We start from the raw sequence: 27,543 nt of genomic DNA on the forward strand, positions 1-27,543 counted from the left end.
GGCTTGAGTTATATTTTTAGACAGTGCTGTGATATGTCAGTGCGATAGCAGCAGTAGGTGATGGGTATCTGCTTCCACATGGTTTTCCTTTCTGCCCGCACCTTCCCAGTCATACTTTTTCAGACTTGTTTACTCTGCCACAGTGTGGAAATGCAGGCTGCTCTGATAGCAGCTGTGGATCTGATATCGAAGGCTTTTGCTCTTCCATGCTGTGGATTCAAGTCTACCGTTTATTATTCTTTCCAGGAGCTTACAGTTCTTTGCATTGCTCTAGGCAAACAGGGGTAGTGACCATGTTTCAAAAGTTTGGGTTTTGTGAGAGTAAACCACCTGGTTAATTAATCCAGTCATCAATAGAGGAGTGTACATGTGATTACTGGCACTATCACTTATTGAATACCAAAATTGCAGCACTGCAGAGAGAGTACATATCTATGGATGGTTTCTAACTGGGGATAAAAACATGTAAGAATGCAAACGCTGTAGGAGAATATTAACACAGGAAGTTAAATAGTTTATTAATTTACACTAAAAAGTGCAGTAAACAACTTTTAAATATATCTGTATGTCGTATTCTAGACTGGCTCTGATGTTGATATCAAGGCTCAGCGTGAGGCCAAACCAGCTACTCCAGGACTCCCTGTTGTTATATGTTTAGAGCATTTTCATGTATTCATATGTGTCTGACTGTAAACGGGATTACACAAGAACTATAGGATGGTTTTAATGAAACTTGGAGAAGTGGGGCATCCTCAAGAGAATAATGCTTATCTCTTGGCTAAGTTTGAATTATACAAAGACTGTGACTAAAATCATTCATTTATCACTCATCGCCAAAATGAAGGGGAACTAAACACTATCAGGCTCTGCTCAGATTGTTTTCTTGGCACAGGTTAAATGTGACACCAAGGTGCAATCCAAGAAATAAATGTGAAGCAGGAAATGGGGCGAATACAGCCCACTGTCACGCTAAGAGATCCAGGCTAAAGTTGCATGACCAAACAAAAATTCAGCACCCTTCTAAAGGAAATAAAAATATTCCTATTATCATAAATTTGTGATTATTTTTTAAAACATTACATTGCATGTAAAAGGCTGCCAGAATATGGAGTGTTTGGCCAGCTTAACACTGTTTCTGGATAACCAAACATCAACCTTCAGGGCTAAAAAAAATGATTGGGGAGATGCCAAAAACTGGTTGGTTGAGGCTGACTTCAAAAACAAATCAATCCATAATGACTCCCATATTAAAACGCTTTTCGTTACATAATTTTATAACTCATACACCTTAATGTGGTCTAGTTTGAGTCTTTAAAAGTATTTGTGCTGTTGGTACCTTCTAATAGATTATCTAGAGGGAGCAACCAAAATAAGTTTTTATCTGACTAATATGATTTGATAGAGACTTCCCAATCAGTCTCTAATACAGTTTTTATTATTGAATTCATCCATTCAGTTGATGGCTACAGTTTACTAACTAATCTTCCAAGCATTAGTTGATCACTCGTCCCAAATATGGTCACTTCGAGCTAAAACAATTGCACTAAAACAATAATTTTCTTTAGGGGTCACCACAGCGAATCATCTGCCTCCATCTCACTCTGTTCCTAGTATCCTCGTCTGTCACACCAACCCTCTGCAAGTCCTCCTTCACGACATCCTTGAAGTCTCTCTATGTTCTTACTCTTTTCTTCTTGCCTGGAAGCTCCCTATTCAACATCCTTTGTCCGCTTTATACCCACTTTCCCTCCTCAGCACGTCCAAACCACCTCAGCCTTGATAACTTTGCCTCTAAAGCGCTTGGTCTGAGCTGCCCATCTGATTATAATGAATCCACGGTAGACCCGACCATATTTTAATGCTTTTCAGCATACTTTCTTTATTCCTGGTTGCTGTGTCTTACAGACATGGCTGCAGCTTTTCAGCCGCCAAACGAACACACACCAACAACTTTCAATTAAATTCAATTGAGTTTATTTATATAGCGCCAAATCACAACAACAGTCGCCTCAAGGCGCTGACGTCAGTCTTTAAGTCTGACGTCATTAGCCGTGCCTGGGCCCAAACTCTGCTGCAGGTCCCTAAGTCCAACGATCACTGCAGCATCACTGAGAGTTAAAAACTGTCTCTTTCCTTTCATCTGTAATAAAATGATCAGCGTTGCTGCTTTACCAGGCATAACAATTAAGTTTAACATCCAGGCATCCACAAAAAACGAATTTATGAAGTTTAACGGCGTTAGAAGTTAGCAGGAAGTTAGCTCGCTATAAATATAATATACCATGTTCTGACTGAGAGAGTTCTGAACCAAATTAAGACGTACAGCCCTGCTATCATTTCCAACATAAATGAAGATAGGAAACTAAACAGCAGTGACGTTTGTAGGGTTACTGAAGTTTGGCTAGCTGGTATATAGTGATGTGCTACGTGATCCTTCCGATCACAAGACGAGCTGCCAACTCTTGAGCCACGATCGCCCTAGCTATGTTAGCATAATATAAACAGTGAAGCTGGAGGATGAACGCTAACTTTTTTCCACTCAATAAAAGTTAACGTGAGGGTTCCCGAAGGTTCGGTACAATTGCAATCGCATTGCAGGATGCTGTAAACGGGCTGAAATTCAGTCAGGACAACAACTGAGAAAATCCATCCACAATACAAGGTTAGTTATCAATATACTGCTTTAAAATGATTAGCGGTAATAAAAACTGAGAGAGGCCGACAGTGATCACTGACTGTTTTTAGGGGCTTTCAATAGAACAAGATACAAAGCATTAAAACATGTAAAAAACACAAAAGCCTTATTAAACACAGAGTAGTTTGGGCCCGGAAGCAGGATTCATCATGTCATCACTTAAAGACCGAATATTGTAAGGTAGACCCTACAATAATGAACCAGGCTCAGGGAGGGGCGGGGCCATCTGGTGCGACCGGTTGCGGTGAGAGACGGAAGACAGGATAAAGACATGCTGTGGAATAGAGCCAGAGATTAATAACAAGTATGATTCAATGCGAGAGGTCTGTTAACACATGTTGAGTGAGAAAGTTGACTGAAAAGGAAATACTCAATGCATCATGGGAATCCCCCAGCTAATCCCCCCTAAATGACAGACAGAACCCAGTTCAGACTTTAAGCCGGCGAGGCGTGATTGCAGATGCCGCTCAGGTGCGTCCGCCTCCCCTGCAGCGGCACCGCAGACCTTTCACTCCACACTGATATGCTCATTTCTAATCCAGTCCATCCTAGCACCTCCAGTGTCACTGTCTCCAAACCTTACACCACAGTGAGCCTCACTAGCATCTTGTAAACTTTACCTTTCACTCTTTCAATGCAAAGTCCAGAAACCAGTGGATGATGTCACAGTGGCTACATCTATTTTTCATATGCAGTCTATGTGGATGACATCAGTTGAGGTTGCTTTTTCTGTGCACGTGTATGTGCAAACTTTTCCACATGTCAAAGGTTTTTGATTATAAACCAAAGTGTTGGATTAATTAAATCTTTGACCTAACAAATTATGATCAGTCGAGCCACCTGAGTTCACAAAGATGACAAATGTCTTTATTGAATTCCCTGATAATCCATCCAACAGCTGTTGAGACCTTTTACTCTAAAAAGTATAATTTTTTTATCCCGTGCGGATAATTTTCATCGATGAATAAAATGTGTGGTAGTCTAGCCAATAGGCATTATTAAATCAGAGTTAGTTAAATCAGTAGGTTGTGGAAGGGACACCATATTTATTTTGATGGATGGAATACACTGAGGACATGTTTTGAATTAGAAATGATGGACACAACAATTACCACAAAGACATCTATGAGAACAAGCATTTAATGGTTGATCCAGTTATCAGACACATGTCTGCGGTTTACATTAGAAACTCTAAATCTTCCCCTTATTTGCTTAGCTGTTCCTAATAGGGCCTTATTTTAGAAATCACTGATCAGGCTCATCAAACACCCAGACGTTCCTTTCCTTCTCGGGGAACCCACATGCCAGTCAGCTGGAGGAATCCTCAGGCTTGTGGTTGAGACGAGGGGGAAGAGGAGCAGACTTGGCGGATCAAGGGGTTTCAGGCTTGGAGCGGTAGCTGCATTCCTCCATGTCTCTCTCTTCTTCTGCTGATGTCTCACTCTCGTCTTCTCTCGCTTTCCCCCCCTCCATCCATCTCCATTTCCTGTTCCTCCAGCCCCAATGGGGTTGTCAGATGGGATCGTTGATGTTTCCCTGATGTCGTGGCCTCCGAATGCCTGTCCTGGCCAAGCTGTCTGTCTGCACTGTCCCCGTTGTTCACCTCTCATCCCACACAGGTGCTAATAGTAATAATTTCATCTGGCTTATATTGCTTTGGGTAATGTATTACCTATTCAGTCTGCATCAGTCATCAGTCAGAGCCTGTTTGAATAAAAGCACAGCTCCCTTCACAGCGTCTTGCTAAAGGCTGATTTGTTTTTCTTTTCTGGACGTCATCCTCGTCATATTTGGATTTCTTTGACAAGATGAAAATGAAAGGTCTTCAGGTTGCCTTTTGTGTGCTAATACTATATGAAAAGAAGTGCAGTGGGAAGAATTTACTTTAGGGAAAAAGAGAGGATGTACAAGTAAGCATTTAGAAGATGTTGCCCACTGAGAGATAAAAGAAAACCATAATGTCATTGTGGCTCTTTTCTCTCTTGCTCAGTAGTGTGTTTCTACAGTAATGGATGTGCAGCCTAGAAAACAGATAAAAATCTTTAGTAATTACCTCTGAGTCATTCTGTGATCTTATCCAAAAGTTGGCCTGATAGTTATTACCGTTGGCATGGTGAAACCTGGAGAAAGGCGCACACACTGTACATGCAGACAGATGGAAAGAGAGAGAGAGAGAGAACACAACACACCCTCAGCAGACGCTGACAGGTATCCAAAACAGATGATCCTCACACCCATTAGCATGTTAACATGGATAAAGAACCCATTTCAAACTCCTCTGGAAATCTGAAGGCTGGCTTTGCAGAGCTGCCTAGATCTAAATCTGCCACTGTGTGTGACGTGCACGCTACCTGCCAGCCTGTTTAGCATAAATGAATTATAAACGGACATAAAAAACTAGGATTTGCAGCCTATTAAATCATTTTAACCTTGTTATTATAAAGTGAAATCATTTTTTTTCTGTCTTGGTGAGAGACGAAGCTTCACATCCAGCTCAGTCTGAGTGGAGCTGCTGTTTCGACACAGGATGGAGCCGGTGAAGCTGTGGCTGAATGCCATTTAAAAACTCCTATTTGAGAAACATATACCAGTTCTGATGTGCTCATGCCATAGATGATATATAAAAATAGACGAGTGGAAACTCTGCATTTACGACGCCGTCCTTAAGCACGCCTTCTTTCTAATGACCAGCAGGAGGCGACTCTTCTAGCTTGAAAAAGAAGTCCAGTTGGGTAGAATTGGGAAAACAATCCTTGGTTCTGCTCCTCTTTGGCCTCTGCACACACTTTCCTGTTGAATTATTGTCTCATTTGTTACTTTGAAGTCTTACTTAAAACAACATGATGTTTAGTGTTTTTAAATGTAATGAGGCATGAAAAAAGCCGGACAAAGACGCAGACTAACAGCCCCAGCTACGCACAAAAACAGCAGAGCATTCATGCAGTCGAGAACAACCGGACTCTTCAATATTTCCAATGTTTTTCATTGTCTCTGCTGTCTGAAAAAGTATGACCAAAAATGGGTTTTGTCGAGCAGTTTCTGGAGCATAAATGGCAAATAAAGTACGCACTGTTTTACCTCAAACCCTTATTGAACAAACCTCTCAGCTCTGAGGGGATAAGTGACACTGGAGGCATTTCTGTCATTGGCCCGTGGCGATAGCAGTATCTAGGTGGTGACTGATAGGCGGCTGCTTATAAACCGAGTGGTGTTTTTTCCCCCTCAGAAGTTTCATTGTTTGAGTTAAGTGAGCTGCAATAATTCAAAGAACGGAGACAGTTTGACATTTTCAAGTTAAGAATTCATAGATAATTACCAGATGGATAGATTAAATCTGTTTTTTGCTTGGTAATGTAAACGTTTGGAAATTTTAGGATATTAAAAAATAAACCATTTTAAATTTTGACTTTAAAACTGATCCACTTTAGAGTCACGTTTACAAGGGAGGTAATCATACCTTATACAGTCTAGAGTTCGTAGTCAAAGCTTAAGCAAAAGTCTTTCAAGTATTTGAGCTGTGCAAATACATGAAAAGTGGTCTGTTAGTTTGGAGCTGACACAGAGTAAAAGTTCATTAAATGTAAACATTTAATAAACATCACCAGAGTGTCACAGCACCGAGGCCTTCCCAAGACAGCCCAGACATGTGATCTTTCCAGCATGTCCCGGGTCTGCCCCAGGGTCTCCTTCTGGTTGGAAATACCCACACACCTAACCTAGCAGGCACCCAAGAGGTGTCCTTGTCAGATTCTTAACAATATCAACTGGCTCCTTTCACTGTTGAGTGATTGCTGCGCTACTCTGAGCTCTTCCCGAATGACCTATCTGCTCATCAAATCTCTCCGGCTGAGCACACCCTTTGGAGGAAGCTCATTTCCGCTTTTTGTATCAGTGATCTTATTTTTTTGGTCGCTACACAGAGCTTGTGGCTGCAACTGGCGATAAGGACATAGATGGAGCATTAAATTAACGCCCAGCTCTCTCTTTACTGCAACAGCTTTGTCATGACTGCAGACAGTGCAGTTCATCAGTCAGTTCCTCCCAAATGCCTCAATTTATTCCCAACCTTGAGCACTTCATTCTGTTGTAAATGAGAACCGTAGCTCTTAAGTTCTGAGATGCAAATTCTTATCCTAGCCCGCAGGTGATGAGGCCAGCAGGACTTCGTTTAACAGACTCAGCCCATGAGTCTGTTTTACCTTTATTACTTTGAAGTCTGTGTATCTATCTGTTTTTCTGACCGCTTGAAACTCCAACTGTCAAAAAAAACATATGTTTATGTCGATGTGAAGCTGTTTGTGCCGTTCATTAGCTCGTCTGTTAATCTGTTATCTGTTAGTCACTGAAGCTACCTGGTGCAGATATCTATTGTGACCGGTGTGTCTGTGTTTGTGCAGGACTACCCCAAGAACAGACATCCGGGGTGGAGCCGAGGATCAGTGGCCTACCATGCAGGTGAGAGATTTTAACTCAGTTTCCTCTTTTTTTCTTATTTCCCCTTAGAGGGTTGGGTTTCACAGAAAGAAAGTCATGTGTTGATTGTTTGTCTTGTTTTTTTTCCTCTCGGTGTGGAATTACCCCCGTAGAATACATAAATTGGATTTACTTCCTCTGAAGCATCTTTTGCTGCCTTTAGATGCCAACATCACAGAGGGACAACTCGGCTTAATGTTTAAGGTGCCTAACACAAACAGAGATCAAGGAGGATTGTAGACACAAAGGCTGATAAAACATACGGTGACAGCATCAGAGAGATAAAACGGACCAAATCTCTGTTTCTCTTTATCTGCTTTTCTGTGGGAGTTCGGTCAACTTTGTAAGTGATGAACCAAAACCCGAGTTTAGTTAAAGTTATCTTTATCTCCCTTTGCTTCCACACACACACGTTCAGTCTTGATTGTTTGTGACAACAAGCCTGTGAACATTATCTATCCAGGCATCTGCACAAACCCCCACAGTTCCCATTCCAGGCCTCACTAACAGCGCTAAGAGATTAGCTATCAAACGCTTGTGCCATGATATGGGAATAGAAGCAGCTAGGTAGGTGGTTGTTATTACTTGGTGAAGCTACTGTGGGTAGCCAGCTCTTTATCTGAAAATCCAGTGTCACAATTCAGATCTTGTTAGTCCTTATCTGACCAAAGCAGTTACGAGCTAGCTGGCTTTTATCTGCTTTATTTTGTTCTGAAGCATCCCATTGTTATTCTTTCTCAAAGGGGGGTTTCTGCTGCTCTTATTCTGAATGATTCACCATAACACACTATAAATGTCACTTTCCGTTCATGTTTTTCCACCACAAAAAGGGTAGGATTTTATTTTTAGAGGAATGTTTATATACTTTATTCCATTTGACCTCCAAATAAGCTATCAAAACACATTTTCTTGTTCAGTCCGCACATTCCATTTATGTTTTGAGTTAATGTTTATAATCCCCATATCCCTTTGCAGATTCCATTTATACTTAGGATTTATTAATAATAATAATAGTTGATGCTATGCATCCTGCCGGGGTCTGTGGATGATGCCTCATTGCTGAGTGACAGACGAGGCCTGTCTTTCACAGAGGCTCACTGTGCCAGTCCCAGAGGTCTTGCGCTGCGGTCTGCCTGGTTTGGCTGCTGTGCATTGAACACCACAGCAATGTGCACGCCCCAGTAGAGCTCGCATTAATCTTATTTGTTACAGACTAAAATGATGTATGTGGTTTTCCACGCTGTGCATATGAGGTTTGCTTTCCATGCTTCGGTTAATGTGTAGACTCTGATCCAGCAATTCAAAATCAACAGTCAGAGCCTTTTCTTCATGTCTCCACGCATCCAGGATTTTCACTGAAAGGCTCGTCAGTCTCAAGAATTGTACATGGATGCGCTTTGGCAGGGTGACAAAAGTAAAAAAGCAATATTTTTTAGAGTACGTTGACGGTTTTTCGAACATTTTGTTTCTTAGGGATACCAAACTACTCTTACTAGCATTCTTTGCTAAATGTGAGACATAAAGCTGCAAATGTTTGACCTTCATCATCCGCTCTAGTTGTTTGTGGTCTGCCTTTCTTCCTCTTCCTGATTGTGTCCATCTCAGGGCACACTCTTGGTCTGAAGATGTTGCATATTCAGTGAAGACACCCATTGCAGAAGACCTTGATTGGTTGGTAGAACTTCACATCGCTGTTGTAGAGGCTTAGATTTGTGTTCTGTGTAAGTTGTCTAGATTTCCAAATGGAGCTGAGCCTTCTGAAAGCATCCTGTGCTTTATCTAACCTATCCTCGATAATAAGTTCCACCTTAAAGTTCAGGGTACACCTGTATTCATACGTGAACAGTTCTTCCTTTAACTGTCAGATGACACGTTACAACAGCCTGACTTGGCCTAGCATGAACCTTCAGTGAGTGTGTCACCACTGCTTCAGCATATGCCATACTACGATCAACTTATTAAACTCATAGTTTTGTCTCAGTTTCAGATCAAGTGATCATGTAAATAGATCTTTGGTTTCCTGTTGTCCTTTTCCAACATCGGAGTGCTGGTGGCCAATGCAGGGCCAGTTGCATACATTGCAGTTTTTCATTGGACATTGGCTGCTTGTCCACTCATTTCAGTTCAGCCCTGACCATTTTCAGAGGAGTTTTCCCCCCTTTCTTAAGCAACTTAACACTGAACTATGAATCATACATAAAAAACAAAATATTAAACATAAAAATGCATCTAGCTTTGTGGAGTCACCCGTATTGTGTATTCACATAACAGCTCGACAACTTAGGAAAGAGCAAATTTTAAATTGTATCTTTTGGCACTTTGCTACTAACAGCCTGTCACAAAAAACAGAATTTGCTCCAATTTCTTTTGTTGAATCTATGAAAAATGCCAAAGATAACCAAAGTTTTATGGGCATAAAATAGTATTTTTGCAACAACAAGGTGATTTCCAAATGGCTGTTAGCTGGAAACTTGGCATATCTCAGAATGTGTGCAAATTAAAGAAACCGGAGAAGTGGAAGACCTAAAAAAAAAAACCTATCTACAGCAGATTATCAGTATCTGAAAGTCATGAAATAGGAAAACAATCCAGCAAATATCTGACATAGGACCAGGTATACATCAGTTGTTCCCTGCTTTGCTTGCTCATAGGGGGTCATATGATTGTTGGGTTTTTCTCTGTGCCTATGAAGCGCCTTGAGGCCACTTTTGTTGTTATTTGGCGCTGTATAAATAAAATTGAATTGAATTGAACTTTTTACTGAAACCTCATCAGAAATGGTCTCAGTGAAATGGTGACTGTAAAGAAGCTTTTCTCAACGAAGGGAAACTGGCTGAGGTATGCCAAATTACACAAGAATTGCCCTGAAAATCAGTGGTGATGGAGGCTTTGTCATGGTTTGGGGCTGCATTTCTCAGTGATGTTAGGGGCCTTGTCAGAACAATAGTTGTGAATGTAGAAATGTACTGTCAGATTTTGATCCACCATTCAGTGCCATCTAGAAATTATTGTTTACTGCCAGTGCAGTAAAAGCATAACTGTGTAGAAAAACACACAATGTAACATCATCAGTCATGGATTCGCCTCTCCAGAGCCCGGACCTCAACATTATTAAAGCAGTGTGAGATCATCTGGACAGAGGACAGAACAAAAGGCAGCCAGCATCCAAAAAGGAGCTTTGAATGTCCTCCAAGACTGGAGAACTATTTACGAGGGCTACTTAATGCATGATTTTAAACATTATCCATATAAATATAGCATTACATTTTAATTACATTTTCCTTTAATGGAATCACTTTTTAAATGCTTTGCATAGCTTTGCACTCGTGCAGTGTTAGATTAGTATGAACAGTCTATCAGAACGTACAGAACATGGCTACAGCTGAGTGGATATATACTGTATCAGTTTACTCTGACAAAGCCGACACACTTATCTACATCAAAGTGCTGCAGAACAACACTGGTTTGCACAGCTATCATCTGCTTTCTTTCCACCTTGCTTATTTAACCCTTTAAGACCTACCATAGAACCAAGTCCGCCAGAGCTTGTATTATATTTTTACATGCTGTAGTGCCATTTTTGGGAGCATTTCAAGTTGCTATACATAAATACAACCATTATAGCCCAAATTTTAATAATATGTATGCATTAAGTGCATAGTAATTACATAAATTGCAAAAAAGTGCAATAAACTACAAAAAAAATTGAAAATTGTTTTTGTTTTTTTTAACATACATTCCTAGTTAGAGAAATTTAAGAGGCTTATCCCTCAAAACTGTAAATACAAAAAAGTTGCACAAAATAATTTCCCACCACAGGAAATTTATTTTGAGTGTCTTCATAGTTTTATTATTGAAATACACCAATTTTTATATACTGCAGGAAAAATGAAAATAAATATTATAATCAAATTTGCAAAAAAACAGCATGTGCATCAAAATAAACTATTTCCAGCAGTGCAATTTGAGTCCTAAGCATAAGTCATAAAGTCAAACATAACCTTTAAAGACACCAGTATGCTTGTATAGGCCCTGAAGGTAAACAACCACATTTCCGTGTCATGACGTCACTTCCAGTTTCGGGCAGGTCATGGCGGACATGCGATAGTTCGCGCTGACGTCTATTCCAACGTAGGAAGAGTTACGAACAGCTGATCGGATCAGCAAAGTGTGTTTCTGGAATATTATGTTTTTGTTGCTGCAAGTGCTTTTTATGCAATTTTTGCAAAGCCATATGTGGAAGGAAACCATGACCTAGGACAAGCTGATGACATGAGATGTAAGTACAACTCCTCTGGTTTCATATGCAAAAAAAATTATTGCGCTAGCTTATGTGGTTGCAGTGCTACCGGGATTTAAAAATAGTTACGCAAAACGGAGCGTGCCCGCTCCGACCGGCTTTAAAGGGTAAAAACGTCTTCTCACAGAAAGAAGGCAGGGGTTGCTGTAGTTGCATGTTTCATTGTAACATAACATAAAACAACAGAGAAACAACTGTTAACTTGTGGTGTACATTACAAAAAAAAAAAAAACAATAATTAGTTTAAGGCCTAGTAACGTTTTAATTGTCTAGTTACTCGTCACACGTGTCTTTACTTTTAATCGAGGGTTGTTTTCATCTTCACGTTTCTTTATTACCATTGGACTGCTGGAGCATTGTTCTGAGATAAATTTTTGTAGATCTCTTGGTTTGATATTGAATTTAAGTTTGTAGCGGGCAAGAAGGATGAAGGTCTAACAAAATAGGGTCTGCTCAGTTCCACAGAAGGGCATGTTTCTGCACAGAGGTGTGTCTGTTATTTTATGGTTGTGTTTTTGTATTAGCCCTCAGTACCTGAACCAGCAAATATCTGCCAAGTTATTCTTGGCAGGTCTTGGCTCCAAATAAACACTTAAAGCTGATATCTATACTTTGATCAGTGCTGTTTTTCTCTGCATTGGCAGTACAGGAGTTTATCATTATCTATTAAGAAGAAGGTAACGCAGTAGATTGTGTGATTTACAGGAAAAATGGCAAATTGCATCACGCAGGGTGACATTTGTCCTTTTTGTATAAACTTTTATAAACAATTTGTCACCAGAGCTCTGTTTCTTTTGGCCTGATTTATGGTACATAGCAGCGGACACGCAATCAGTGCTGAGCTGCATCACATTTGATGCGTATTATTGACTTTTGAGGCTGTTATTTTAGTCCTGATAAGTTCCAGGTATTTACACAAACTGTATTTCCAACAATATCACTGCTTCTTTGTACAGCTTGTATAGTCTGAGAGATCTTTGCCCGACGCTGGTGTTACAACGAGTGTTTGCATTGGAATTTTGCCCAGTGTGGACCTCCATCCTTCGTGCTTGCTCCACACATTAATGGGCCATGAGGTCCCTATGCTGTTGGTCCCTGTGGGCCCTGTCAGGAGTAACCAGCCATCCAACCAGTGAGTGCTCCTCAGCAAGCCTCATTAACCCAATCAACCCCCCGCCCCAAACACACACACACACACACCCCTCTTCCAAACACCCCTCCATCAGTGACTCACACGTGCTATGACTCAACACCCACAGCTGAAGGTTGTGCCCGACCACCACAACCACCATCCATCCCGCTCAACCACGCCGACCAAGATAATAGGACTCAGTCTAACTTCAGTGACAGGGTTTAATCTGATTCAAGCTCAAGTTCTGCAAAAACAATTATTCAATAGCAACTTGTTACGTAAGGGAGATAATATCACCCTCTTACCTTGGGACAGATTAGTTTTGGATGGCATTGTCTGTACCACTTAGGGGCACAAAGAGAGGCTGGTAAATACTGTCTGAATCTAGGCTTTGTGGCTATAATTCATTTCAGTTAATTTCAATTTATATTGTGCCAAATTGCCAAATCACAACAACTGTTGCCTCCAGGCGCTTTACATTGTAAGGTAAACGCCATACAATAATACAGAGAAAATACTATACCACACAGTGGAATTCATTTGCAATAATTTATCTGACATATTTATAATGTTACGACCCGAATCTGCTAGAGTTCAGAGGGGGTAAAAACAAAAGAGAGTCTCACTGGGGAAGAATGGAGTCGGAAAAGTTTTTTTTAAAGAAAAACCTCAGCGAACTGAAAAATAATAGCGGCATTGACTACAAACAACCAACCAATACAAAGCAAAACAAGGGGGGGCGTAATAATAATAACAGTCTCTGATTCTGCTCATTCCAGCTTCATAATTTTATTCTTGGACTCTCTTAGAGTAGTAAAGTAATGAATCACTTTTCAAAATAATCCTTATCCTCGACCTCGGAGCAGCCCGTCAGGCAGAACCCGCATGTCGATGCTTCAACTACAGCGGGTGTAGCGACTTCCACAGTCGCTAGAGGCCGGGGATGAAGCCTGCCTATTTGCCTGACGCGCTGTCAACTTTACGCAATAATGCGAGAGGTGGAATTGTTTGCTTGTTTATTAAAGTGCTTTGCGATTTTTACAGAGTAGTATCATCGGCTCCTGATTCAAACTCTTACAACATCACAGGCTCTAATATAACGAAGCGAACATGTAGTGCAGCGGTCAACAAAAACTACGGCTACCCAGCCCTCGTCTCTGTCAAAATCAAAACCAGTGAATGACAGACTGACAACGCCCATTTATGTCACCGCTAGCACCCACGTGACTCCCATAACAACCAAACAAATAAAAACCCAGTGATCATCAAAATTCAATACATTCAATTATGGCTCCTACACACCAGCCCCTAATTATTAGGATCCCTTCTAATAATTACCCATAATTAACCAAGTAGGAGACATAAAACATGCAGAGAAAAGTCAAGCATTTACTGTATTTCAATATTACCCACAGGAATCCTATAGGTAATCTTAAAGTCTATCTTAAAAGAAAAATGAGAGACATTTTATGTCCAAATACAATCAAAGTCTGATAATTGGACCCAGAAGTCTTTAACTGTGATCTGCCTCCAGCAGTAGACACAGTTTGGTAATAGGTCGATCCAGGCAACTAGTCTGAGTTTTAATCCGAACTTGACGAACGAATCCTCTTCGGTCAGGAAAAGTCTTTATCACACGTCCCATTGGCCAAGAGTTTCGAGGTGCCGAACTGTCCATGATGAGAACCAGATCTCCCACGATGAGGTTCCTTTTTACTCCAATCCATCGCTGACGTTCCTGTTGCTGTAGTAGGTATTCCTTCACCCATCTTTTCCAAAACAAGTCAGACATGTATTGGACTTGTTTCCATCTTCTGTGTGTGTACATATCAGTGGAATGGAATACTCCTGGTGGTAATATCGGTGAGGTCTTTAACAGAAGAAGATGATTAGGGGTCAAAGCTTCCAGGTCGTTAGGATCCATTGAGGCTTTGGTCATTGGGCGGCTGTTAATGATGGCTTCAACCTCACAAAGTACAGTATGAAGACCTTCTTCATCCAGGTTTTGTACTTTCATTATGGAATTAAGTACTTTGCGAACCAGTCTTATCAGTTGCTCCCAGGTTCCTCCGTGATGTGAACCTCCAGGTGGATTAAAGGTCCATTTAACTCCCTTTTGCAGAAAGACGTCATTGATTTTTACCTGGTTCCAATGTTCAATGGCAGTTCTAAGTTCACGTTCAGCACCTACAAAATTGGTTCCGTTGTCAGAACGCAGTTCTCGAACCTGACCTCTTCTTGCATTGAAACGTCTGAACGCATTAATGAAAGAGTCAGTATCCAGTGATGGAGCAACTTCAATGTGAACAGCACGGATAGCAAGGCAGGTGAATATAACACCGTATCTCTTCACCACGCTCCTCCTACTTTTTACACTGAAGGGTCCGAAGTAATCCACTCCCACCCGCGTGAATGGAGGTTCATCTGGAATGATTCTTTCATTGGGCAAATCCGCCATCTGTTGATTCACTGGTGGAGCATTAAGACGTCGACAGATGACACATTTAGATAACACTTTTCTTATTGCTGTACTAGCTCCAATCAACCAGTACTTTTCTCTTAGCTTAGACAGCATGTGGTTACAACCACCATGTCCAACTTCCTGATGTATGTGTCTAAGCAAGAGCTCGGAAATGTGTTGATCCTTTGCTAGTATTATGGGATGTTTCACCTCAACTGGCATCAATGATCTACTGAGTCTCCCACCGACTCTGAGAATTCCATCTTGCAGCTGTGGGCAGAGTCTTCTTAGAGGACTTGATTTTATAATGGGTTGTCCCTTCTCCAGATTCACAAGCTCCAAGGAAAATCTCCTCCTCTGACAGAACTTGATAATGACAACCTCAGCTTTGTCCAGATCTTCCACTGTAAGATTCTTAATCACAGATGTCCTCTTAAAGTTCCTCAGCTTTTCTTCCACAAATGATTTCTGTTGCTCTTTGGTGACCACTGGCTGTGGTAAGCTTGAACACAATTCGCTCCTTTTCTTCACAAAGGACAGAAGCAAGTCCTTAAATTTTAACAGCCATGCCACTGACTTCTTAAGACGTGTCCAGGTGGAAAAATGTTTAAACAAGCGAGTAACAGAATTTCTCCAGCTTGCTCAACACTCACTGTGGCAACTGTTTTTACCTCAGGATCATCAGATGCAAGCAGACTGATGTCATCTGGGTAGACAGGCCATTCACTCCTAGATTGTAGAAGATACTGAGGCCCAAACAACCATTTTGTATTCTTCATAAAAACATCGACTTTCACTCCTCTTGAGGCCATATCTGCTGGATTACTGGCAGTGTCCACATATCTCCATTGCGAGGAAGATGAAACTCTTAAGATTTGTGAAACTCTGTTGGTCACAAAAACCTTGAATCTTGAAGTCTCACTCCTGATGTATTTAAGAACAGAAGCACTGTCTGTCCAAAACACAGAATCCAGAAGTTCCATCTGCAGCTCTTTCCTCCAGAGTACATCCAATCGACTGGCCATGGTTGCTGCAATGAGCTCCATTCTCGGGATGGTAAAGGATTTAAGAGGAGCGACACGAGTTTTTCCCATAACAAACGCACAGTGTCGTTCTGAACAAATGTTTTCAATCAGCAGGTAGGTCACTGTTCCATACCCATCCTCACTGGCATCACAGAAATGGTGCAACTGAGCACTCGTGATTTCTCCAAATCCATCAGGTTTCAGACAACGACTCACTTCAAACTTGCTCAATAGCTGGAGCTGCTGGAGCCATGTTAACCATCTTTTGGAAAACAGCTCTGGTACGTTATCGTCCCAGCCGATTCCTTCCTGGCATAGATCTCTTAGGATTTTCTTAGCAGTTAAGACCACGGGACTTAGCATTCCAAGAGGATCGTAGATAGAACTGACAATTGAAAGGATTCCTCTTCTGGTGAGCGGTCTGTCCTTGAGCACAATCTTGAACTTAAAAGAGTCTGATTTTATGCACCACTCCACGCCCAAAACTCGCTCGATCATTGAGGAATCCAATTCCATGTTCAACTCTTTCATTCCTGTGGCTCTGTGACTTTCAGGAATTGATTCCAGCACTCCAGGCTTGTTGGTGATCCACTTTTTGAGCAAAAATCCTCCTTTGGCACACAAAGAAACCAACTCGTGGTACATTAACACTGCTTCCTCATCAGTTTCAACGGACACAAGACAATCGTCCACATAAAAACAGTGCAACAACTTCTTCACAGCTTCCTCACTGTAGAGATGTCCAAAGTCATCCGCACACTTTCTGAGTGCAAAGTTGGCACAACTTGGTGACGAAGTTGCCCCGAAGAGATGTACATTCATCCTGTATTCAGATGTTGGTTGTTCCAGATCACCTTTAGGCCACCAGAGAAATCTCAATAGATCTTTATCTTCAGCTGGAACCATGACTTGATGGAACATGGATTCAGTATCTCCCATAATTACAACTGGCTCCTTCCTGAATCTTGTGATCACTCCTATTAAAGAGCTTGTAAGATCAGGTCCTTGTAAGAGTTGGGAGTTTAAAGATGTTCCATGATAACTCACTCCACAGTCAAACACAACTCTGAGTTTCTTCTTGGTCGGATGGTAAACACCATGGTGTGGTATATACCACAGCTTGCCATCATTGCGATTGATCTCCTCTTCCGGGACCTTTTCAGCATATCCTTTAGCCAGAAGCTCATTCATGAACACTTTGTACTCAGTATGAAACACTGTGTCTCTCTCAAATCTCTTTTGTAGAAAGCGCAGACGTTGTTGAACAACTTTCTTATTGTTTGGCATACTGATACTGGCATTCCGAAAAGGTAATGCTATCTGGATATGACCACCCACATATTTGGCAGAGTTAGTCACTATTTCCAGAAATCTCTGATCCTCTCTTGACAATCCAACCTGCTCATCAGCTTTGCTCTCAGGAAAGTCATTCTTGAACTGTTGCTGCCAAAGCTCCTCCAGCGTGACAACAGAAATTCTGTTGACTGTAACTTGTGGATGCTTCTGATCACTTGTAGCTTCACAGTTTCCTGAAAGTGGTCCATTGATGGTCCAGCCAAGCCTTGTCCTTACGGCATACGGTCCTCCATCAACACTACACACCACTTCCAGAGGTTCCAAGGCTTTGGGAATGTTTGTTCCAATCAGAATTCAATACATAGGTTGGACTAGTTAGCTCCCTCTTACTAACTTTGTTCATATAGAGCAGGCTTATTACTAAAGCAAAGATCAATGCCTCTTAGATTTTGATGCTGAGCTACACAAAAAAGCCCACCGCTCTCCCATGATAGTTTCATAATGTGATGTGATTGGCTGAACTTTTTAGTGTGAGCAGTGCAAGCATAGTGTATGACATCACTCCATTCACACTGACTGAGAAGTGAGAGCACTAAAGCCTGAATAATGTACATTTAGAGGTTGACTGAATTCCTCCTATTTGAAAGAAGCTGTTTTAGCTCATGCTCCTTTAACTCTTTCCCCCATAAAGACAACATTTTATGACCTCCCTTGCACCCATAATGACAAGGTTTTATCCTCAGCATATATTGATAAAGACATGGTTTTCACGACAACTAGGATAGTTTCCAGGCTTTTCCAAAGGTAGCTGCATAGATCGAGACAACCCTCACTAACCAGACTGAGTCATTTTGTTCAATTACCAGGCCTGAAATATATCAGAAAACATAAGAGAATGGGACACAATAGAGAACAAAATAGTTCTTAGTGCTTGGAAGTAGTGCAAAGAAAAGACTTGGTCTACATAGAGTCTGTGTGTGATTGGCCAAAGTGATGGGGGTTACTCATACCATGGCTCGGATTGGTGAGGTAGGTGAGCAGGGGTGGGGTGTTGGGGGAGAGTGTTTAATGGCATTCTGAATGGCCCAGGGACAGAAGCTGTTTGTGAGATAAATAAAGAAAAGAAAAATAAGACAAAGACAATTTTACAAAAAAATTGTATGTGTTTAAACGTAGGACAATAACATTTTTAGGCTCATCAGAGATGGTTGAACAGATAATACTCTAAAAACTTTGATGATTTGAGATGGAATGACCCCATTAAATATTAGGGAGAACCCATCTGTGAGATCATAGAGATCCAAGACCAGAATATTACCTGAAAACTGAGCCTTAAAGAGTTGTTATGCTTAGTATTACCATCTACCATTGTAACATTATACATTTTAAAGAAAATTAGGAAAAGCAGAATAGTCATTTGCTCAGTCAGGGGATTATTAAAGTTGTTGCCATCTTTCTCTCAAAGTGCTTGAACTAATTAATTGACTGACTCATGGTTTTTGGCTGTAAGGGGATTATATTCCTCAGTCAACCTTCCAGCATGTTTGCACATGTACAGTATCTGCATTATGTTCATGCGGCCATGACTAATTTTAACCCACCACATATCATCCACTTTTTTCAGATGTTGTTTTACTTCGTGTGTAAAATGTCATAAATATTGAAAATTTTCCAAATTCTTTCTTTTTCCAACCAAAACCCAGAGAGAGTCAAACTGGAAAAGATTTAGCCACATAGTATTTGAAAAGGTAACCTAAAAAATGAAAATATTTGTTTAAATCTTGATCCATTAATCAGCTTAAAAACCACCAAAATATTAAACATCACATTAGTACCACTATATATCGTAGAAACACCTGAAGATGTGCTGGTGTTGATGATGTTGTCCCTACAACGGTGTCAACAACAGCGTTGCTACAGCATCGTCACTGGAACTGACTGATCACGTTTTGCAATGTCATAGCTTTGCCGATTGGGAAGAAACACCACACGTGGGAGAATTTTGCCTTCAGGGCTTTCTGCCTGAAAGCCAAGCCAGAAAGGCTTTTTAATACATGGGTAAGATTGTGAAAGAGTCTATTTTAATGCAAACCCATGAACTTTTCCTAAACAAATCCAAGTAGTATTCGTGCTTAAGCCTAACAAAGCAGTTTTTTTTTTTACCTAAACCTAACCATACTCATTTGGCAACAGATTTTTTTAAAATAATAAGTCCAGTAAGTCTAAAAATAAAAACTCCACGCTCACTTTTAGATTCACATGGGACACAAAACCCAGACTCATTGGTAAAAGTCCCATGTTTGATCCCTTCACACACAGCTTTGTCTTTATGTGGACTTTGTCACTTTACATCATTAGCTGTAGTTTCTGTGAGATTTTTAGTTTTTATTAGTTTCTCACCAAATGCCAACTGGGAGAGCCTCCAGCCACCGGTGACACTCGCAGTTGTAGCCATGAGAGCATGTCCCATGTTGGGGGTGCTTTAGAGATGATGCAACATGTGGAGTTGAGACTCTCACCACCAAATAATATCTCCTGTTAACTGTACATTGGTTATTAATGGTTTAATAGATGATTGTTGTGTACAGTAGGTGGGTACTTACTTTGTATCTTGTATACGGCTCTTTATTTTATAACTTTGAGGACTCATTTGGAGTTGGGTATCCTACCCAAAGAGGACTCAGGCTTGTGGAACTGGAGATTGAGCCACCAGCCTTATGGTAAGACAGCAACGTGCTCTACTTCCTGAGCCACAACTGCCTAAACTGATCTGATAATAAGTGTACATGAAGTACATAACAGTTATGCAATAGCAGCTATGCAGTGAAGGAAAGATCTAGAAAATACCTTCATGATAAGAATCCACATCCACAACTCACACTGTTATATTCACAAGGAAAACGAGAACATCAGATCATCAACTGACTGTTGTTATTGGACTTTGCTGTACATTAAGGTGTACAGTAGGGCATAGAAATGGGGCTATGACATATATCTTGTACTTTTCATACTCAAAAAATGGTTCTTTTGCTCATTAATCACACTTCTTGTCAAAGAATCTGGGCTACCATCATATTTTAGCCCTGTAATAGACTGGTCCAAACTGTGCCCCACCTTTCTCCTTATGATTAACTACAGGGAGTGCAGAATTATTAGGCAAATGAATATTTTGTCCACATCATCCTCTTCATGCATGTTGTCTTACTACAAGCTGTATAGGCTCGAAAGCCTACTACCAATTAAGCATATTAGGTGATGTGCATCTCTGTAATGAGAAGGGGTGTTGTCTAATGACATCAACACCCTATATCAGGTGTGCATAATTATTAGGCAACGTCCTTTCTTTTGGCAAAATGGGTCAAAAGAAGGACTTGACAGGCTCAGAAAAGTCAAAAATAGTGAGATATCTTGCAGAGGGATGCAGCAGTCTCAAAATTGCAAAGCTTCTGCAGCGTGATCATCGAACAATCAAGCGTTTCATTCAAAATAGTCAACAGGGTCACAAGAAGCGTGTGGAAAAACCAAGGCGCAAAATAACTGCCCATGAACTGAGAAAAGTCAAGCGTGCAGCTGCCAAGATGCCACTTGCCACCAGTTTGGCCATATTTCAGAGCTGCAACATCACTGGAGTGCCCAAAAGCACAAGGTGTCCAATACTCAGAGACATGGCCAAGGTAAGAAAGGCTGAAAGACGACCACCACTGAACAAGACACACAAGCTGAAACGTCAAGACTGGGCCAAGAAATATCTCACGACTGGTTTTTCTAAGGTTTTATGGACTGATGAAATGAGAGTGAGTCTTGATGGGCCAGATGGATGGGCCCGTGGCTGGATTGGTAAAGGGCAGAGAGCTCCAGTCCGACTCAGACGCCAGCAAGGTGGAGGTGGAGTACTGGTTTGGGCTGGTATCATCAAAGATGAGCTTGTGGGGCCTTTTCGGATTGAGGATGGAGTCAAGCTCAACTCCCAGTCCTACTGCCAGTTTCTGGAAGACACCTTCTTCAAGCAGTGGTACAGGAAGAAGTCTGCATCCTTCAAGAACAACATGATTTTCATGCAGGACAATGCTCCATCACACGCGTCCAAGTACTCCACAGCGTGGCTGGCAAGAAAGGGTATAAAAGAAGAAAAACTAATGACATGGCCTCCTTGTTCACCTGATCTGAACCCCATTGAGAACCTGTGGTCCATCATCAAATGTGAGATTTACAAGGAGGGAAAACAGTACACCTCTCTGAACAGTGTCTGGGAGGCTGTGGTTGCTGCTGCACGCAATGTTGATGGTGAACAGATCAAAACACTGACAGAATCCATGGATGGCAGGCTTTTGAGTGTCCTTGCAAAGAAAGGTGGCTATATTGGTCGCTGATTTGTTTTTGTTTTGTTTTTGAATGTCAGAAATGTATATTTGTGAATGTGGAGATGTTATATTGGTTTCACTGGTAAAAATAAATAATTGAAATGGGTATATATTTGTTTTTTGTTAAGTTGCCTAATAATTATGCACAGTAATAGTCACCTGCACACACAGATATCCCCCTAAAATAGCTAAAACTAAAAACAAACTAAAAACTACTTCCAAAAACATTCAGCTTTGATATTAATGAGTTTTTTGGGTTCATTGAGAACATGGTTGTTGTTCAATAATAAAATTATTCCTCAAAAACACAACTTGCCTAATAATTCTGCACTCCCTGTATTTAAGTGGATGGAAAATGTGTGGATAGAGCCTAACAGGTTCGTTTTTTAATTTTTGGTTTAGTTTTGGTTGGTTATAAAAACCTTGAGCTACAGTTCTTTCACTACAGTATTAATAGTTGAAAAGCTGATATGCTGTTGTTATTGTGTTATAGCATATGCAGTATAACACTCTGTGGTCCACATATTGACACCTGTGAATGACCAAATCGAAAGCTTTGAAAGCTACTGACTTGCAGGCACCTGTTTGAAACACAGCAGGAAGTGGCAAGACCATCCTAGAGCCTGTCACTATCTTATAAATTCCTGGCAGCATGATTAAAAAGTGTGATTTGGTAGGTTGCCATGGGTGCTCAGTTTGGATCCAGGTAATCCAACAGCTCACCAAACCATCAGCTGAGCTGTACATCCCTCTGAGGCTTCCTCTGCCTCAGATCTGGACCAGACCGTAACAGGGGAGTTACCTGATGGAAACTTTACTTTAAGTCTTATTTCTTTGAGAACATTTGCCATCAACCACCAAGGTATACCATAGCTTCACTGGTGCAGAGACTCTGCAGCCCTGCCTGTATTGCTTAATTGTGCAGTTTCTCTAACCAAGGAAGTATATTGTTCACATATGCATCAACTGGGGCCTCACTGGAAAATGAACCCAGGATGTATGTCATATCATATATCATCATCACACGGCATCTGCCATGCGGTTTTAACACACGGCAGATGCCATGTGGGCTTATCGCATTTTGTTTGTGATAAACCCACACGGCATCTGCAAATGGAATTTGAAGTACATTTTTAGCAGCATGTGCACATGCATGTGTGGGATCACGAAAGAACATAAATATTTAGGTTTAATTTTTCATGTTTTTGGAATCAGTGAAGTCATTGTTCCCTGGGCAGGGAAGCCCGCTCTTTTCCGGGCAAACTCTAGTGTTACCAGAAAGTTTTTCTCTTCCCAGCTGGTCTCGGTCGTCAGCCAGGCGCTCTTAGTCGCTCAGGAGCCACAGAGCCTGAGCTCTCCTTCTGAGGGCCCAGCGCCAAACCCTGAGCCCAGATCCATTTTTCACCCTCTTGTTGCTCTTGCTGTAGATATAACACCTGGTGGTGATGACAGCTACTGACAGTCTAAATCTATTATCAAGACTTCCAGTTTAACAGCATCACCAATCTGCTGCTTCGTTTAGCTTCCTTGGTCAACACCTCTATGCTAATTTTAAACTGCCTATTTTCCAGCCCTTTTTTCCCCTTTCCAGTATAGCAGTTTTCATCCTCTTTTGCACTAAAACACAGCAGATGCAGTGAAAGGCCCGCTATAAAATAAATAATCATTTTGAACCGTGAATCATCCAAAGCTACTCTTTAAGAATCCAGGAATAAAAACATGGAACTGGAAATGAGCAGATGAGGTCCCCTTTAAGGGTCATTAACTTCCACTTACACCCACCATAAATTAGCTTTGAACTGGTTAAAAGCAAATATATTAAAGGCCAATAAAAGGGATGTGAGCATCGTTAGTTTTAGTGAAACCAAAAAGCATTTTATCATTCATCAGGCCATCAATAGAGTTGCCCGTGTGCAGATCCCGCAGGAAATTGAACCTCATAGCTGAAGAAAGGAAAAACAAAAAACATCAACAGTCACTTCAGAGGTCAATAAGAAATATCAGATACCTGAAAAACTGAACACTAATATGGGCAAATATAGGTAATAGTTATATGTCTATTATTTTTATTATTTTTATCTGTGTAAAAGTCACTTTTTCAAGAGTGACCTGATGAAAAGATCTTTTAACAATGACAAACGTAAACAGTCACACAAATACAATGACACACAGTACAAGCGACCACAGACCACGGAAAAAGACGTTTGTTATGACCAGTAAAATAAATAGTGGTTTACTCCATGCAGCAAACAAACTCAGTGACATTGAGCGGCTTCAACCAAGGTCATGTGACATAACTGCTGATGACGCAAAGTAGGTTCAACTTTTCATTCCAAGAGTTTGATGAACTACCAATGGGTGCAGCTGGTTGGCAAATGAGGGGACAGTAAATGCGTTTAATGGTTACCTGAACAACCAGAGCCTTTAAATTTGCTCACAGTAACTAATTCTGATTGCAGTACTTTTGAGCACCTGTATTTTTTGCAGCAGAGCTTTTTGGGGGGCAAATATGTGGAAAATATAGTAAGAGTGATGGTCATGTTGATTATGGTTTTTACACTACAGCCGTAAAAGCCTCATGGGGTTTTGCCATCACTCTGCTGGGCGGGCGGGTGGCCAGGCAGCGTGGACATCCAAGTTTATGAATGCAATAACTTGAGAATGAGATGACGTAGGAGTTTCAAATTCATACCACACGGGTATGAGTCTCAGTGACCTTGACCTTAAGGTGTGTCACAGGTCAACGATTGTTACACAGGTGTAAGACTCTATGGAGAAGAACTGGACTGAGGATATGAGAAAGGTGTGAGTGTTGATTTATGGGGCTGCTTTTGTTAAACCTTCATGATAATTATGAGGAGATGCTTAAATTCACTGGGTAGATTTTTGAACTTAAATGGCTGCAGTTACACTGGGATCCGATGACTTTGAAAGTCAGAATTTTTCCAAATGGCGCCCAGCCGAGTTCATTGTTTTATTTCAACATGTTTGTCCTTACAACACATCCACATAAAGTTCACAAGTATCCAGATTATGATATCTTGGCGTCTGCTGCAGTTCCATTATTTTTTTATGTTTCTTGTGGATGTGCAATAGCAAATCTACTAACTGCCAGCAAACTGTGAGCAAGAATATATAATTTGCTGTAGGAAACATCCCTCCAGCCACAGCCCTTGATGCTCTGCCAGGCTCTTCCTACCTTTCCTCTCCCAGTCAGCTAGCTCCAACCGTGGGCCCCAAACCTGGACTTGCACACCCGAGCTCACCTCTAGCGCCAGTCCTTGTCGCTCTCCAAAGCCCTGCTCGTCTATTTTTAGCTGTGCTGCGCCTCATGCCGGCGTGGCTCCACTGTTTGCCTAGTGTGTGGTGTTGTGACAAGGGCCCGCATGGGAGCCGTAATGATACAGTGTCTCTGTCTGCCTCCCGGTGCTCAGATAGAGATTGTTTAAACAGTATCCTGAGCCGGGGACGGGTCCCATGACAACTCCATAAATATTTACCAGCAGCAGCCACGCCGCTTCACTTGAGGAAAGCTTGTCTGCAGGCTACCTCTGCAATGTTTTTCTTTTGCCCCGTTTTTCCATTGTCGCTCGAAACTGTAGTGTGTGTTGTTTTGGTGATTTCCTTTAGATGTTGTTGATGCCTTTTTTTTCCCCTTCTTTTGAGAAAAGTGTTTTTAGTAGTGGCTGGTTTTTTTTCCGCCTTTACACGTCATCATCCTGCTGGAATGTCAGGATGTCCTGTATGTTAGCGCTACGCTGGATGTACACACGTTGGCCTCTGTGGTAAACACATTAAAAGAAACACTGCGGTCCAGTTCACTCAAGTTCAGCCTTACAGCTTGAAACTTTGTTGCCTATGTTACAAATACTTCTTCATTAAACACCTACAAATTAAAAGCATTTCACCAATGAACTGCTGCAGTCAGCCCTGTCAGGATGCGTCACACAAAAGTTATTTACAAGGGATTGCAAACTGTGGCGGTGTCCACAAGTGAAAGTTGGAGATACATTTGAGAGCAAGTGCTCATGTATGCTCATTAGTGGTTGTTTCTTTGGGTTACTTAAACTTGTCTGGTGTGTGAAGGAAGCTAAAATCATGTTACAAGCTGCAGCTTGCATGTTTAAGGGTTGGAGTAACAAAGCCAGAGACGCTAAAAGTTCCTTTGCTACTATTACTCCTGCTGCTACTAGTGTCAGTTTTTTGCTTAGATTTAAGTGATTGTGCAGTATTTATTGCTTTTTAATGAGTTACCCGTCACGGTTCGAGTCACGTTAATTTATTTAAATGTTTAGAAAGTGCTGGATACTGCAGGAAACTGCTAGAATATTATGTAAGAAATAATTATAGGCTGTATTGTTGGTGCTGGTTTCACGTCATGCTTTCATAATTTGTCATAATGATTGTGGTTTGAAAAAAAAGTTCAGTGTAATTAATCCTGCAGAAATCCTGAGCACAAATAAACAGAGGAACAAATTCTTAATAAACTGGTTAAATGGATAGCTTACAGTTTATTTCTCTCACTCTCTCATAGATGATGGAAAGATCTTTCACGGCAGCGGAGTCGGAGATGCTTTTGGTCCTCGCTGCTTCAAAGGCGACATCATGGGCTGCGGCATCATGTTCCCACGAGACTACATCCTGGACGGGGAAGGTGAGAGGAAAGCTGCAATTACACTGTCACTCATTAAAGAGGTTTGTTTGTCCTGAACACACCTCCGTGATTGTATCGATGCCGTCATCTAAGCTGGTTATTTAAATAAACTAGTGAAACAATTGCTTGACAGTATTTCTTAAGGGCAAGAATCAGGCGTGCAGAAGGCGACTGGTTCACAGTCGTGTACCTGTTCCAGTCTTAAACATTCCAATTTCGTGCATTTTTTAGGTAACAGAATGCACGAACAAATGCACTTATTGCCACTACAGAATCAGATCTGTTTTTGATGTTTTAAGGCAGCGGTCTCCAACCTTTTTTGCGCCACTGACCGGTTTATGCCCGACAATATTTTCACAGACCGGCCTTTAAGGTATCGCGGATAAATACAACAAAATAAAACTAGTACCGGTACCGAAAAAAAGAAGATTTATTCATAACACACGTGAAAAGACCCAGGAAAACCGCGTTAACGATAAAAACGATAACAAAATAACGCTGAAAACTGATAAAAACCCTGAAAACCATACATTTCACACCTGAGCCTCTACTCTCGTGGCCCGGTACCAAACGACTCACGGACCGGTACTGGTCCGCGGCCCGGGGGTTGGGGACCGCTGCTTTAAGGGGCTCAGGATCTCAGCCAGTTAGTGTAACTGTTTGGCAGATAGAGATTCATGTTGACTGACTCTTTTAATGATATTATGAACTGCTGCTGATGAAATCCCATATTAGATTATTTTCCCACACAGGTTTGAATGGTGAACCCCTCTTTGTGTCTGTTTTTGCACCCAATCACACTGTTGATCTTTTGCAATTTAATTTCAAACATTATAAGATTTCTGCTGTTATTAGTTTTACAACTTCTATATTTTGTTATATTCTCAGTTCTTCTTACTGTACCATTTTCATGTAAAAAATATCAAATTATTCTTTTTTCTAAACTTTGCATTTAATTTTTATTTACATTTTGTTCAGTTTCCCAGGATTTTTGTATTTACTGCTATTAAGGAATGTGTTGCACGTGAAAGAAATAATGTTCAAACTTACAAGTGGCCTCAGACAGCAGCTTATGTCATCTAACCATATCTGTCTCATCACACTGTGTTACCTGACCTTAGGTTTTATTAGGGAATGACTGTGAAG

At 41.1% G+C, this 27,543-nt stretch overlaps 1 protein-coding gene across 2 annotated transcripts in view; it reads left to right on the forward strand.

Moving 5' to 3' along the window:
• Positions 1-27,543, forward strand: part of spryd3 (SPRY domain containing 3) — an 81,401-nt gene that overhangs the window by 42,891 nt on the left and 10,967 nt on the right. For both annotated transcript variants that reach the window (XM_085392717.1, XM_085392718.1), the window contains 2 exons: positions 7,093-7,150; positions 26,278-26,397. In XM_085392717.1, coding sequence (XP_085248843.1) covers positions 7,093-7,150; positions 26,278-26,397 — 178 coding nt within the window. The remainder of the gene's footprint in view (positions 1-7,092; positions 7,151-26,277; positions 26,398-27,543) is intronic.

Source organism: Rhamphochromis longiceps, linkage group LG20 (assembly GCF_057381845.1).
Source record: "Rhamphochromis longiceps isolate RC_006_pf linkage group LG20, R_longiceps_female_GT1.1, whole genome shotgun sequence".
NCBI lineage: Eukaryota > Metazoa > Chordata > Actinopteri > Cichliformes > Cichlidae > Rhamphochromis > Rhamphochromis longiceps.